The sequence below is a fragment of the Plectropomus leopardus genome, chromosome 13, assembly GCF_026936395.1.
Source record: "Plectropomus leopardus strain MGB_pleo_1.0 chromosome 13, ASM2693639v1, whole genome shotgun sequence".
Lineage (NCBI taxonomy): Eukaryota > Metazoa > Chordata > Actinopteri > Perciformes > Serranidae > Plectropomus > Plectropomus leopardus.
The window spans coordinates 153,083-167,500 of NC_142188.1; the positions used below are offsets into that span (position 1 = coordinate 153,083).

Here is a 14,418-nt window from a genome sequence, read left to right on the forward strand (position 1 = left end):
GACTCATGTAACACACAGGTAACACACAGGTAACACTCATGTAACACACAGGTAACACACATGTAATGCACATGTAACGCACAGGTAACACACATGTAACACATATGTAACACACATGTAACACACTGGTAACGCACAGGTAACACACTGGTAACACACTGGTAACACACTGGTAACACTCATGTAACACACTGGTAAGACACAGGTAACACTGGTAACGCACATGTAACGCACAGGTAACACACATGTAACACACGTAACACACAGGTAACACACATGTCACACACAGGTAACACACATGTCACACACATGTAACACACATAACACACAGGTAACACACATGTAACACACATGTCACACACAGGTAACACACATGTCACACACATGTAACACACATAACACACAGGTAACACACATGTCACACACAGGTAAGACACGTCACACACATGTATAACGCAGATAACACACAGGTAACACACAGGTAACACACAAGAAACCACACAGGTAACGCCCCCCCCCAAACATCATGCAAGGGACAGGTGTGGTGCCGTGTGCACAGACTCTGACTCACGACAGGACCGCACACAACACCAAAAAAAGACTGAAAGAGAAAACGTCATCACAAGAGAAAAAAACAGCAAAACAAAACACTCACTGAGTCAGCAGCAGGAGGTAATAACAACAGTCATAACAACTATTATAATAATAATAATAATAATAATGATAATAATAATAATGATAATAATAATTAGTTACTGTTATTAGTTTGATGATGGGATGTTTGATGTTTGATGTTTGATGATGGGATGTTTGATGTTTGATGATGGGATGTTTGATGATGGGATGTTTGATGATGGGATGTTTGATGATGGGATGTTTGATGTTTGATGATGGGATGTTTGATGATGGGATGTTTGATGTTTGATGATGGGATGTTTGATGATGGGATGCTCAGCAGGTAACCAGCGCACAGCTCTGGGGAATATGTGATGAACTAGATATCACGTGAACTCACGGTTCTTTTCTGGCTCAGAGTTTAAACCCGATTGTTTTAGTGAACTCTCAGATAATCTGGTACAATCTGAAATCTGCCTGGCGACAGGCTGAGAGGAGCTGTGTGATTGGTTGGTTGAGCAGTTGCAGGACCTCTGTGGGTTAGGATTAGAAAATGACTTCGGTTTGAAGACCTGCGTCCAGAGAAACAGCTCAGACTTCAGAGCACTGCATGGAGAGTCTGAGGTTGTGAGTTTGATTGGAAATATCTTTTGTGCACTCTCCTCAGTTTTGGAAAACTACTTTAATGATAATGACCTGCTTGTGGTCGGACATATCTTATATTCTCATCATGTGACCTTCTCCAGCGCTGGGAAGCGGCCATCTTAGTTGAGTTTCGCCGTCTCACCGACGTGCTGGAAATTAATGTTGGTCGGCGCCAAATTTTCTAAGACAGAAAAAAAGTGTGGCTCAGTGTGTTCGAAGGGAAAGTCTATATTTCAGGTTAAAAATATCAGCATGTTCCGGCTGTGAACCTGCTGAAGCTGGTTCATGATGTCGGAGTTAGAAAGCAGTGAACTTGTCCTTTAAAGCACTTGGATGTGGCTCCTCCCCCCACTGGCCCCCCGGGTGTCTCACTGCGTCATGGACACTGTCCTTGGCCCTCAGCTGACATCAGCAGAGTTAATCTATTCCTCTGAGCTGATTAACTCCGTTTATCTGCTCAGCTGCTGTTAGCCACCTGCACACACACTGTAAGACACTGTAAAACACTGTAATATACAGTAAAACACTGTAAAACACTGTAATATACAGTAAGACACTGTAAGACACTGTAAAAAACTGTAGAACACTGTAATATACAGTAAAACACTGTAAAACACTGTAAAATACAGTAAGACACTGTATGACACTGTAAAAAACTGTAAAACACTGTAAAATACAGTAAGACACTGTACGACACTGTAAAAAACTGTAAAACACTGTAATATACAGTAAAACACTGTAAAACACTGTAATATACAGTAAGACACTGTAAGACACTGTAAAAAAAAAACTGTAAAACACTGTAATATACAGTAAAACACTGTAAGACACTGTAAAACACTAATATACAATAAGACACTGTAAAATACAGTAAAACACTGTAAAACACTGTAAAATACAGTAAGACACTGTACGACACTTTAAAAAACTGTAAAACACTGTAATATACAGTAAAACACTGTAAGACACTGTAAAAAAACTGTAAAAAACTGTAAAATACAGTAAAACACACACTGTAAGACACTGTAAAAAACTGTAAAACACTGTAATATACAGTAAAACACTGTAAAATACAGTAAGACACTAATATACAATAAGACACTGTAAAATACAGTAAAACACTGTAAAATACAGTAAGACACTGTACGACACTGTAAAAAACTGTAAAACACTGTAAAACACTGTAATATACAGTAAAACACTGTAAGACACTGTAAAAAAACTGTAAAAAACTGTAAAATACAGTAAAACACACACTGTAAGACACTGTAAAAAACTGTAAAACACTGTAATATACAGTAAAACACTGTAAAATACAGTAAGACACTAATATACAATAAGACACTGTAAAATACAGTAAAACACTGTAAAATACAGTAAGACACTGTACGACACTGTAAAAAACTGTAAAACACTGTAAAACACTGTAAAACACTGTAAAATACAGTAAGACACTGTACGACACTGTAAAAACTGTAAAACACTGTAATATACAGTAAGACACTGTAAGACACTGTAAAAAACTGTAAAACACTGTAATATACAGTAAAACACTGTAAAACACTAATATACAGTAAGACACTGTAAAATACAGTAAAATACAGTAAAATACAGTAAAACACTGTAAAACACTGTAAAATACAGTAAGACACTGTAAGACACTGTAATATACAGTAAAACACTGTAAGACACTGTAAGACACTGTAAGACACTGTAAAAACTGTTAAACACTGTAATAGACAGTAAAAACTGTTAAACACTGTAATATACAGTAAAACACTGTAAGACACTGTAAAACACAGTAATATACAGTAAGACACTGTAAAATACAGTAAAACACTGTAAGACACTGTAAAACACAGTAATACACTGTAAGACACTGTAAAACACTGTAAATTACAGTAAGACACTGTAAAAAAAGTGTAAAACACTAATATACAGTAAAACACTGTAAAATACAGTAAGACACCGTAAAACACTGTAAAATACAGTAAAACACTGTAAGACACTGTAAGACACTGTAATATACAGTAAAACACTATAAGACACTGTAATATACAGTAAAACACTGTAAGATACTGTAAAATACAGTAAAACACTGTAAGACACTGTAAAATACAGTAAAACACTGTAATATACATTAAAACACTGTAAGACACTGTAAAATACAGTAAAACACTGTAAAACACTGTAAAATACAGTAAGACACTGTAAGACACTGAAAAAACTGTAAAGCACTGTAAAACACTGTAAAGCACTGTAAAACACTGTAATATACAGTAAAATACAGTAAAACACTGTAAGACACTGTAAAAAAACCTGTAAAACACTGTAATATCCCAGACAGTGACATGCAGTGACACGTGGTGAAACATAGTGACATGCAGTATCAGGCAGTAACAGGCAGTAACAGGCAGTGAAAGGCAGCGACACGCTGTAAAATACTATAAAACGATGTAAGACAGTGACCGTGCTGTACAGCTCTGTGTACACACATACCTGTGTACACCTACACACTGTATAAACCCTCATTCATGTCTATGTGTATATGTGTCTATACCTCTGTGCATGTGTAAATATCTCTCTGTATAAGGTAAATATAGAAAGTATAGATCTCTTTATATGAACATGTACACAGCTGTGTACTCCTCCTGTACACCTCTGTACATGTATATATACACGTGTATACAGCTGTATACTCCCTCTGCTGTGTATATTTGTGTCTGTGTGAAACGGCCATGCTGATAAAAGACGAGTCGGACACTTGGGCGTCAGTCACAATCTCTTTATAGGTTTTATCGTACACAGTGGAGCGACTACAAGCTCCAACCAACCCACAACAACATCACAACTCTCCAGATCACAAAGAAAGAAACATACAAATATTACAACGTGTAACTGAAAACTGAACTTCTCGTAATCTACCAGCTGACCTGAGCTCACCTCTCACCTGTGGGTCTTTACCATAAAATACCTTCCTGTTTCACTCTGAGCACAGAACCAGACGGCCAACACCCTGAACTCTGTCTGACAGGCTCAGTCCTGCCCCGCCGCGGCGCTTCAGGTGCTAACGACAGCTATTGTTAACTGAGGATGTGATCTTTCACAGAGCAGTTCATCCACAAACCTTGAAAGACACATGTGAAAGCGAAGCGTTTAGAAGATGTGAAAAACTGAAGAAATGTTTGAAGGTGTGTACCTCTGTGCTGCGTGTACACGTACAAAAACCTGCACGTATCACTGATTAGACCTGCCTGCCTCTCTACGTGTGCACATTACCTGTGCATACGCAGAGGCACACACCTGTACACATACAGCAGTGTAGCAGAAGTACAAACCTCCATATTTACCTGCTGCAGGTCACAGTGGGGTGCCACTGCAGTACCATAATATGACCTGCGGCGGCGGCACTGAGTGCCCCGAGTGTTTTCGGATGTTTTGGCCGTCTGTTTCCATGTCAACCGACCGTGTCAGAGGTCTGACAGCGACGGTAAAGACCAGAGCCCGATCGATACTCGACGTCTGAGATATAACCAGCGACACAGCTGGTAATGATGCATTCACATGAACAAAGATGTTTGGCAAAAATCTGACAGATTTTTAAATCAGCTCGGCGCTCCCTGCTGGACAAACTGTGTAACTGCACATACTCAGAAATCAGTGGCAAGGTATCGGTCAGGCTCCGGAGTCTCAGAACAGATGGTGTCTGACAGGAAGCATTCATTGAGGGGGGTTTAATTAAATATTAGTATATTATTGAAAATATTCCATCCCAGAAGTTTTATTATTTACAGCAGTAGGTTTCTGTCCCTCCTGTTTAAAAATAAACTCTGTTCAACATATTTACAGATCGGAAAATATTGACATTCACAACTTTAAATGACTTGTTCACTTTGAACGTGTGCGTGTGTGTGTTTGCGTGCGTGTGTGTGTGTGTGTGTGTGCGTGTGTGTGATATTGGTGTTGTAACACTGTTACCATGGCGTATGTACAGACAGAGGAGAACACCTCTCCTCTCTGACGCCCTGATTTCTGGGGGGGAGGGGGGAGGAGGGGGGGACCCCAGTCCTTGGTGGTGGGCGGGGCTCTCAGGTGGCGGCCTCAGCTGCGCCCTCCTCCACCTGGTTGGCCTTGCCCAACGTCTTCAGCTTGGCCAGCAGCTCGTCGAACGTCTCCTTCACGCCTTTCTCCAGCAGCCAGCCTTCACTCTCACACTCGGGGTTCTCAGGGTCCTCCATCGTCTCAAGAGCCGTGGTGAGGTACTTTAACCCCGCCATGTCCGCCGACTGACACACACACACACACACACACACACACACACACACACACACACACACACACCAGGTTAGTACATATATCTATATATGTTGTTGTTACACACTGACTGTTGGTGATCTGACAAACATCTACAAAGGTTGTTTAGGAGGAAAAGTAAAGCAGACACCGGCTCCACATTGAAGAGCAGACCCAAGACTTTCCTCTTCTAGTTCGGGCTGGCTCAGGCTGTCCTGTTTGATAAAGCTTGTAGTTCGGGCTGGCTCAGGCTGTCCTGTTTGATAAAGCTTATAGTTCGGGCTGGCTCAGGCTGTCCTGTTTGATAAAGCTTATAGTTCGGGCTGGCTCAATTCAATTCAATTCAAAACTTTATTAAAGACAGCTCAAAGAGGGGCCCACAGGTCATACAACAAAGAAAAGAAAAATTAAAAGAAAACATATATATAAATCATAAGTACATATATACACACATATACATACACATACATATACATATATACATGCGTACATACATACACATGTATACATACATACCACAGTGAATCAAGCATTGACATACAGACACAAACATCAGTGGCTGGCTCCAGATTACAGATTTACAGACTTTCCTCTTTGATCAAGCTTATAGTTAGGGCTGGCTCAGCCTTTCCTTGACCCAGCCCCTAGTTACAGGGGGACTTCCTATGATACTCTGAGTTCCTCCTCTCTGTTCCTGCAGACGTTCTTGTCACATCACTGTTTTTTTCCCCGTTATAGAGGTTTTTTTGGAGTTTTTCCTGAGTGTCTGTGAGGGTCTAAGGACAGAGGATGTCATCTGCTGTAAAGCCCTCTGAGGCAAACTGTGATTTGTGATAATGGGCTCTGTAAACAAAAATGACTTGACGGCCTGCAGGAATATTCAGGAGAAGCTGAAACAGATCTGGGAGCAGCAGCAGAGTGATTGAGTTCAGGATGTTGCTCTTAAATCCGCCTGTCGTGACGCTTCAGGTCAAACTTGTTGTTTTGACCCACATAACGAATCGCTTTTCTCCCTCAGTACCTGTCCCTCATCCTGATCTTCCCAGAATGCAACCTGTTGCCACTGCAGGCAGATTAACCCCCCCAGAATAGTCCCTGATCCTCGGTGAGCCTGACCACCGCTCGGCAGCTTAACACGCTGCTGCCTCAGCACCTGAGCCGACGACTGGAGAACCTCTGCTTCTTCTCGTGATGCTGAAGTTCATCTTCATATGAACACCAGAGTTTGTCTCTGGGCTGAAATTCAAACTGCTTACATGCTGTTTCAGCTCTGAATGCTGGACATGATCACATTCAGCGTGATATGAAATATGTGAAACGAGTCTGTGAAACTTTAAAAGCAGAACTTGTCCTTGTGCGGTCTGACGTGTGCCGGCTGCAGAGCTGAATCTGCTTTTGTTTGTCATGCAGCAGTGGCTCTGTGAGCACTAATGCTAATCACTCGCTAATCAATTACACCGTTAACCTGGAGCGTTTAAGGTCGCTTTGGTTAATGTACTGCAGGTGTGCTGTGATTATCTTGTTTTAAATCAGAAGATTAAGAAGAGAACTTATCCTGCGTTCACCTCCTGGAGAAAGTCCTCAGATATCAGCAGCAGGTGAGAGGCAACAAACAGCTTCGTCACACAAAGAGAAGACGTTTTTATTCCCGTATTATATTAAAACTCCCTGATGGTCCCATCCCCTGGGCTTCCTGTCCAATCAGATGCTTTCACACATGATCAGAAGGTTTGACATCAGAGATGAAGAGCGGCAGGACAAACCAAACTCAGTGAACAGACCCAGTAAAAATAAATCGACCTGATTCTGTGGAGCCATTCATTTCGAATCCAGCAACAACGTGCAGCACGACTTGTTTCTCCCAGCGTGTCGAGTTTCGGCCGATGCTGGGCTGGGTTTGTCAAGTCACTTTTATTTATAAAGCCCATTATCACAGATCACAGTTTGCCTCAGAGGGCTTTACAGCAGACGACATCCCTCTGTCGTTAGACCCTTAAATCGACAAAGGAAAAACTCCCACAAAAAACCCATAATGGGGTAAAAAACAGTGATGAGACCAGAACATCTGCAGGAACAGAGGGGAGGAACTCAGAGTATCATAGGAAGTCCCCCTGCAGCTAGTAGCTGTTTCAAGGCAAGCCTGAGCCAGCCCTAACTAAAAGCTTTAACAAAGAGAAAAGTCTGAGCCAGCCCTGACAATAAGGTTGATCAAAGAGGACAGCCTGCTTGGGCCAGCTCATTTCTGATAAAGACCTGGCGATGGCAGTATCAGCAGCTGGAATCATGCCAGTTTATTTGATTCAATTCAGTGGCGCCGTTCATCTCGAGTCGCAGACGAGTTGATCAGGCACTTGGATACGACCTAACTGTTTCTGTCCAGCACACCGAGTTTGGGCCGATGATGGGCAAGCTCATTTTGTCTAGCATTTGAGCTGAACAAAGACGACCTGAGAGAACAGGAAGACAGTCAGAGGCCAGCGGTCTTTCAGCTCTCATCTCATTGGTTGGTTAGTTAAAGGTCACTGACCATCAGCTTAGATCTCAAGCTGATCATTAGTGCTGAAGTTCCTCTTAAAGGAACAGTTCAACATTTAGTGACTCCCTCTTTACGTGTTCAGACTGATCCCACTCTCATGACTCCTGCAGGTTAATGGTCCCAATCCAAAAACTACAAACCACGTTTTTCAGTTTTTCAGACGACACAAACGTGGGATCTTGGATCAGGATTTCACTGAGCTCCTTCAAGTGACCGCAAGGCCCCAGCTGCATGATGATTGGCTGAGGCTGGGTGTGGGCGGAGACTTACCTCCAGGAAGATGGTGGCGATGATGAGCACTCCGATGCTGGTCATCATGCTGCTGAAGTAGGAGAAGAGCGCCTCGCGGCAACCACGGGTCCAGATGTTGAGCTCCTCGATGCGGTGGTCATAGTCATAGTGGGCGGAGTTATTGGTCAGGTGGTGCTGGATGCAGGGCCGCGGGGAGCCGGGGTTACAGCAGCTGAATGGGACGCTGTCCATCAGGTACTTCCCCTCCACGTTACTGAGGACACGACTGCAGGACAGAGACAGGTTAGTGTTTACTGGACTGACAGGGAGGTCAGACGTCACACACAATCAGGGACTGATGGAGTACTGAGTGACCCCTGAACACCCTGACCCCCTGAACCCCCTGGACCAGAGCCCGTGTTTAAAATGACCGCTCAGTTTTCTGTTAGAAAGTCAAACACATAGGGACCCTAAAAAAGCACTTTGTAGTCAATTAGTGTCTTTTTGTAGTCATTAATTGTCTCTTTGTAGTGTCTTAGTGTCTCTTTGTTGTCATTTGTTGTCTCTTTGTAGTTTAGTGTCTGTGGTTGTGTATTATTGTCTCTTTAAAATCGTAAAGTGTCTCTTTGTGGTCATTCCATGTCTCATTGAAGTTGTTTGTCATCTCTTTGTAGTTGTTTGTCATCTCTTTGTAGTTGTTTGTCATCTCTTTCTGGCTGATTGACTTTACAAGACATGTGAACAGTCACCTCAAACAAAGGCTCCATTTCCGTGAACTTTCACTGATTTCAGTGACTCCGGACCTTTCCTTTAGCGCCACAATCTGGACAAAACAAAACACTCCTTTAAAGTCTCAGTTACAGAAACTCAACAGCTCCGCATACAGTGGCACAGTACTTTGGTACATTTACAGAGTATTTCTACAGAGGGAAACAGGCAGCAGCCCTAATATACAACCCTGAGGGACGCCCTTTAGTAGCAGATATTTAGACTGAAAGCTCACTGAGTTCTCTCATCGTTACAACCCGTCTCTAACGGTGAAATCAGCTCCTCCACCAAAGAAACAACAAGCTGCCTGAAACTTTTCGCAGAGATAAACACGGACGGTTTGTTCAGAGGTGAATGTTGGCGGAAACATCCAGCAGTCATTAAAACCTGAGGGATTCATCCTCCAAAGACCAGAAGACTTCACCACCACAACCTGTTATTTCTAATGTGACATTTCTTTGCTCCTGATTCAGTGAGTAAACGCTCGTAAAGATCGGGCTGGGTTACGGAGCGCGCTCTGTGATGTCACCGGTAACACCTCTGAGGGGTGGAGCCTGAGGGTAATTCACAGGAACATGCCTCATTTCAGTTTTTATATGTTTTGTCAGCTTTTACTTTTACTCCACTACATTTCTCCAGACATTTTAATAAGTTACTACAAGACAGGGACGGACAGAGGAGGGGGGTGGGGATTTTGTTATGCTTTTTTGTTTACTTTCTTTTTTTTTCAGTATCGAGCACCGTTGTCACTTTATCAGTTTAGTCCCTGTCCTGTGCTGCTGACTGTGTGTGAAAAGGAGGCAGGCTCACTCACTGCAGACTAACTCTCCCTGTGGGTGTAAATAAAGTGTACCTTACTCTTGCCCTTTTGTTCTTTAAATATTTTAAGTGATACGTTTCTTTCTACGAGTTTTTAAGAAAGGGAAAGGTTATGAAGAAATAACAATAATTTTATAATTTTCAAAATGTATTAATTTATTATCAACAGAATTTACTCTTCATCGGTACCCAAGTTCCTTTTAATACAATAAATTACCTTTGATCCTCGAGTTCAGTAAAATATCAGAAACTTTAAGATGTTCACTCAATAAGATTCTAACTGGAGATTTTAACTTCCACCAAAGTCATTTTCTGGTCAGATATCGGTCTTTTACTCAAGTACCAATCAGTGCACCTGCAGACCTGCACTCACAGACCTACACCCACATACCTGCACCTATAGACCTGCAGTCAAGAACCTGCACCTACAGACCTGAACCCAAAGACCTGTACCCAAAGACCTGCACCTACAGACCTGCATCCACAGACCTGACTCAAAGACCAGCACTGGTAGACCTGCACCCACAGACCTGACTCAAAGACCAGCACTGGTAGACCTGCACCCACAGACCTGACTTGTAGATCTGTACTCGCAGACCTGACTTGTAGCTGTGCCTTAGTGTGTGCGTTGTGTCAGAAATGTATTGGGTGTTTTTCGGCAGCTGCTCTGTTGGGAGGATGAAGCGCTCTCTCGGTGGACCGGTTGGGTTTAACCTTGTCATGTTAGCGGGCGTGTAAGCTGCAGCGCGGTGGAAATCAGATCCTGGCAGATTATAGACTTAGAGAGAAGAGGCTGGTACAGCGACCTCCTGCACGGTAACTTTTACCTTCTTAATTCCCTCATTTATCCTCCACTGACCCCCTTTAACACTCTGACAACCCGCCGAGCGCCCGCTGAACGTTTGCAGCGTCGAAGGTTTCAATCAGGCGTCTGTCGACAGCAAGCTTCAAGTTTAGAGAAACTTCAGATTGATGTGAAATTTGTGAGAAAGTAAGAAACACGAAGTGTTGTGTCCCGCAGAGTTTAAACCCGATCAGAGGTCAGTTTGATGACACCCCGAGTGGCAGCGAATGATTCAGTATTTGGTTCAGAGACGTTCAGAGTTTCTCCATAAAGATTCAATGTCGTCAGTGAAACCTGCAGATGGATTTCTGTCTGTTCTTTAGATGAACAGGCTCTGAAGCTGCTTAGAATGATTACTTTTCTGATTATTTTTTTGATTAGTTGATTAATTGTTTGGTCCACAAAACATCACCATTGTCGACACCTTTTGTCTGATTGGCGTTCAGCGTTTGACGAACGCACAAACTGTTTGAGCTCTGACTGGTGATAAGGGATTCGTCCGTGTACTCACTCTTTGACCTGGTCGTTGCTCATGTCCAGGTAGCGGTTGCTGATCCACTGAACCTCGAACCAGTCCCTGAAGTTGTTGTTTCCACAGCAGCGGAACTCGATCTGCGTCATGTCCAGCGTCCTCTTCATGAAGCAGCGTCCCGGCGTGTCCGTGTCCTTGTAGAACTTGATGCTATTCTTCAGGCCCTCGGCCAGCGTCAGGTACATGGCGAACTGCATGAGGAAGCAAAGCAGCGCCGTCAGCAGCAGCAGTGCGTTAAAGCCGCAGCACAGCAGCAGGTACGTCTTCAGCATCGGCTTCCACTTGGAGAACTTGACCGGGTCCAGAGAGTCGTGGCACACCTTTCCTCCAAAGGCGTTGACCCCGCAGGCCAGCAAGCCCACCAGGATCAGCAGGTTGGGCACTAAGTGGCTCTCGTTATTGTCCATCATCTCACTTCGTTTCCGCAGCTCGATCTTGAAAAAGAGGCCGAGGCTGAAGATGAGGATCCCCACGATGACTGAGAGCCAATAGATCATCCACAGACCCTGAGCCAGCTTCACCCGCTTCTGCAGGTTGAACTTCATCAGCATGAACGGCATGTTGACCTCGAGGTGTGAACGACGCTGGATTGGAATCAACGATCACTTAACGTCAGCAACAAAGACAACAGTTTTCTTTGGGGAGCAGTTTAAGAATCCGTCCGAGTTTCACAGTTTAAATGCGTGGGAAGCAGCTGAATGCGACGCGGTCAGAGCTCCTGGTTTCAGACCCATAATGCCGAGCTGCAGGTCAGGACAGTCCATACTCCTGGGGGGACAGAGGGGTCTACCATCAGATCTCAACCAAGTATTCACATAAAAGCGGTGGTCTGTGCGGAGTGCTCCTCGCACTGGTATATCCTGCAGAAGAAAGGTGTGAATGTGAGCGGGCAGCGACTCGTCATTCTAACCCTCCCGTCAGCTCTGATCCCATTAACAGCAGATCAGCTGCTGCCTCTAATCTGCCGACTTACTGCTAATTGGTTTGATGTTAAGCAGCAGCTTCCTCCTCTGGGCGGGTCGACTCAGAGTTTACGGAGCAGTGCTCCGCTTCTGCTGACAACAGCTCACCTGGCCGGCTCGCTGCAGGTGAGCCTCATAGACCAGAGGTGAGGAAGGGAACGTCCGTCCGCTCAGAAAACAGGAAACTTTCCTGCACTGCAGAGCGAGGGAAGGCTGTTGTCATGGTAAAAGACTACCCCATCACGCCCCGTGTCAACATTTCATCCACAAGTTTCGTAGTGGACTGTGGTGGTCCAGAGGGAGCTGTAGTGGACTGTGGTGGTTCAGAGGGAGCTGTAGTGGACTGTGGTGGTTCAGAGGGAGCTGTAGTGGACTGTGGTGGTTCAGAGGGAGCTGTAGTGGACTGTGGTGGTTCAGAGGGAGCTGTAGTGGACTGTGGTGGTTCAGAGGGAGCTGTAGTGGACTGTGGTGGTTCAGAGGGAGCTGTAGTGGACTGTGGTGGTTCAGAGGGAGCTGTAGTGGACAATAACTTTGACTGTAAATTCTCTGAAACAACCATCAAAACTCCTCAAAGATCATTTTAAATTTTAATTGTTTTTTCTTAAAAATGAATAATTTAAATTTTTTAAGACAACTTTCCGAGACTTTTCCAAAACCTTTAGGGAATATTTAGTGTTTCAAATGTTTCCAGGCCTGAAAATTGCTCTCTGCAAATTCAAGGACTTTTCCAGGTTTTCCATGCATGTACTGAGGTGACATTCACACGCCGGTTTGGAGGCGCTGTGGCTGATCTGATAAATCAAACAGAAACTTTGTCTGATTTTTAAGTTTTTATTGTTTTTTTGTTGTTCTTAAACAATATGGTTCATTTCCTGTTTACAGAATTCACATATTCACAAAGTAACCACGGCGACGGCGGCGACGACACGCTGCAGGAAAACAATCTGATAAACTAATAAATAAATAAATAAACGGAGGCGATGTGTGTCTGCGTCCGCGTCACGTTTCAGCACAAACTCCTAAAAACAACTCCAGTTGACAGGAAGTGACATCACACGGCCTCTTTGAACGATGACACTGAAAGGTGATGTGATGGCGGCCCGTTTCCTTGGCGACACGCAGCTGATATGTTGTTAATATGATCGACCACGGCCTCCAGCTGTTTCCTCAAACATCTGTTACCATGGAAACATCAGGAGATTTCACAATAAAAGACTTCAGTTATTAAACTACACTACCCATGAGCCTAAGCAGCTGTGGGAGCTGTAAAGCTCTGTGATTGGCTGTCTGTTGGTGAAATGCACCCTAGGAGTCGACGTCTTTTTCCCCATCATGCATGTGGGCGGGGCTTCACTGCTAAACTTCCTGTCAGAAAATCTCCAAAATAAAATTTAAAGAAAACTTAAAAGAAATTTGTCACTTCCCGTCTGAGTGACATGAGCTCAGGGGTGGAGCCTATCTATTGCCTCTCTGTGATTGGTGGAGTAAAACATGGACAAGGTCAAAGGTCAGAGGTCAAATATCCCTGAAAGCTGATCTGAGCTCAGCACCGGGCCGCAGGAAGCTGATTGTTGGAGAGCAGAGGGGGTGGGGCCAACATCACAGGTGCTGCCAGTCGATGGCAACCAGCGTCTGATTGGCCTCCTGAGCGTGACCGATGACCTCAGCGACACCGTGCTGACGCCAAAGACGCTCGATCTTCCTGTAACGCTCCACGCACAGGTGGAGGGGGTTCCCCCGCCTGCAGGGACACAAACAAACAAACAAATAAATAAACAAACAAACACAGGTGGAGTATTTGTGTGTGTGTGTGTGTGTGTGTGTGTCTTACTTGAGGCCCTGGTCGGTCTCTCCGTAGTCGTCGAGGTACGGAGGAGGATAGAAACAGCCCTTTGTTTTACCTGCAACAAACAACACCTGACTCTCTCTGACCCTGCACACACACACACACACACACACACACACACACACACACACACACACACGAAAGGTCAGAGGATCACCATGGAGATGTCTGTAAGCACTTACAGGTCCATGTAGCAGCAGGTGTGTACAACTGTGTGCAGGTGTGTACAACTGTGTGCAGGTGTGTACAGGTGTATGCAGGTGTGTATGCAGGTGTGTATGCAGGTGTGTACAAGTGTGTGCAGGTGTGTTACCTGAGGAAGAGGCC

At 44.2% G+C, this 14,418-nt stretch overlaps 2 protein-coding genes across 2 annotated transcripts in view; both read right to left on the reverse strand.

Moving 5' to 3' along the window:
- Nucleotides 1-4,030: 4,030 nt before the first annotated feature.
- prph2b (peripherin 2b (retinal degeneration, slow)) lies at nucleotides 4,031-12,165 on the reverse strand. Its single transcript, XM_042482981.2, has 3 exons — nucleotides 11,263-12,165; nucleotides 8,360-8,606; nucleotides 4,031-5,546 (listed from the first exon to the last, which is right to left on the reverse strand). Exons 1-3 carry the CDS (start codon nucleotides 11,841-11,843, stop codon nucleotides 5,349-5,351), a joined length of 1,026 nt encoding a protein of 341 aa, XP_042338915.2. The 5' UTR covers nucleotides 11,844-12,165; the 3' UTR covers nucleotides 4,031-5,348.
- An 891-nt stretch (nucleotides 12,166-13,056) lies between these two features.
- Nucleotides 13,057-14,418, reverse strand: part of ubr2 (ubiquitin protein ligase E3 component n-recognin 2) — a 29,062-nt gene continuing 27,700 nt past the window's right edge. Inside the window, 3 exon segments of the mRNA XM_088086890.1 lie at nucleotides 13,057-13,986; nucleotides 14,077-14,178; nucleotides 14,405-14,418. The exon segment at nucleotides 14,405-14,418 is cut by the window's right edge and continues 157 nt beyond it. Of these exon segments, the coding sequence (XP_087943016.1) occupies nucleotides 13,845-13,986; nucleotides 14,077-14,178; nucleotides 14,405-14,418 (258 nt within the window). The 3' untranslated portion in view covers nucleotides 13,057-13,844.

Excerpts from the sequence above, each read along its gene's own strand:
- prph2b (XM_042482981.2), bottom strand. The coding sequence starts at position 11,843 with ATGCCGTTCATGCTGATGAAGTTCAACCTGCAGAAGCGGGTGAAGCTG. Across the intron at positions 8,607-11,262 it reads AGCAACGACCAGGTCAAAGA|TCGTGTCCTCAGTAACGTGG; the intron begins GTGAGTACACGG and ends TCTGTCCTGCAG. Across the intron at positions 5,547-8,359 it reads TCGCCACCATCTTCCTGGAG|TCGGCGGACATGGCGGGGTT; the intron begins GTAAGTCTCCGC and ends TGTGTGTGTCAG.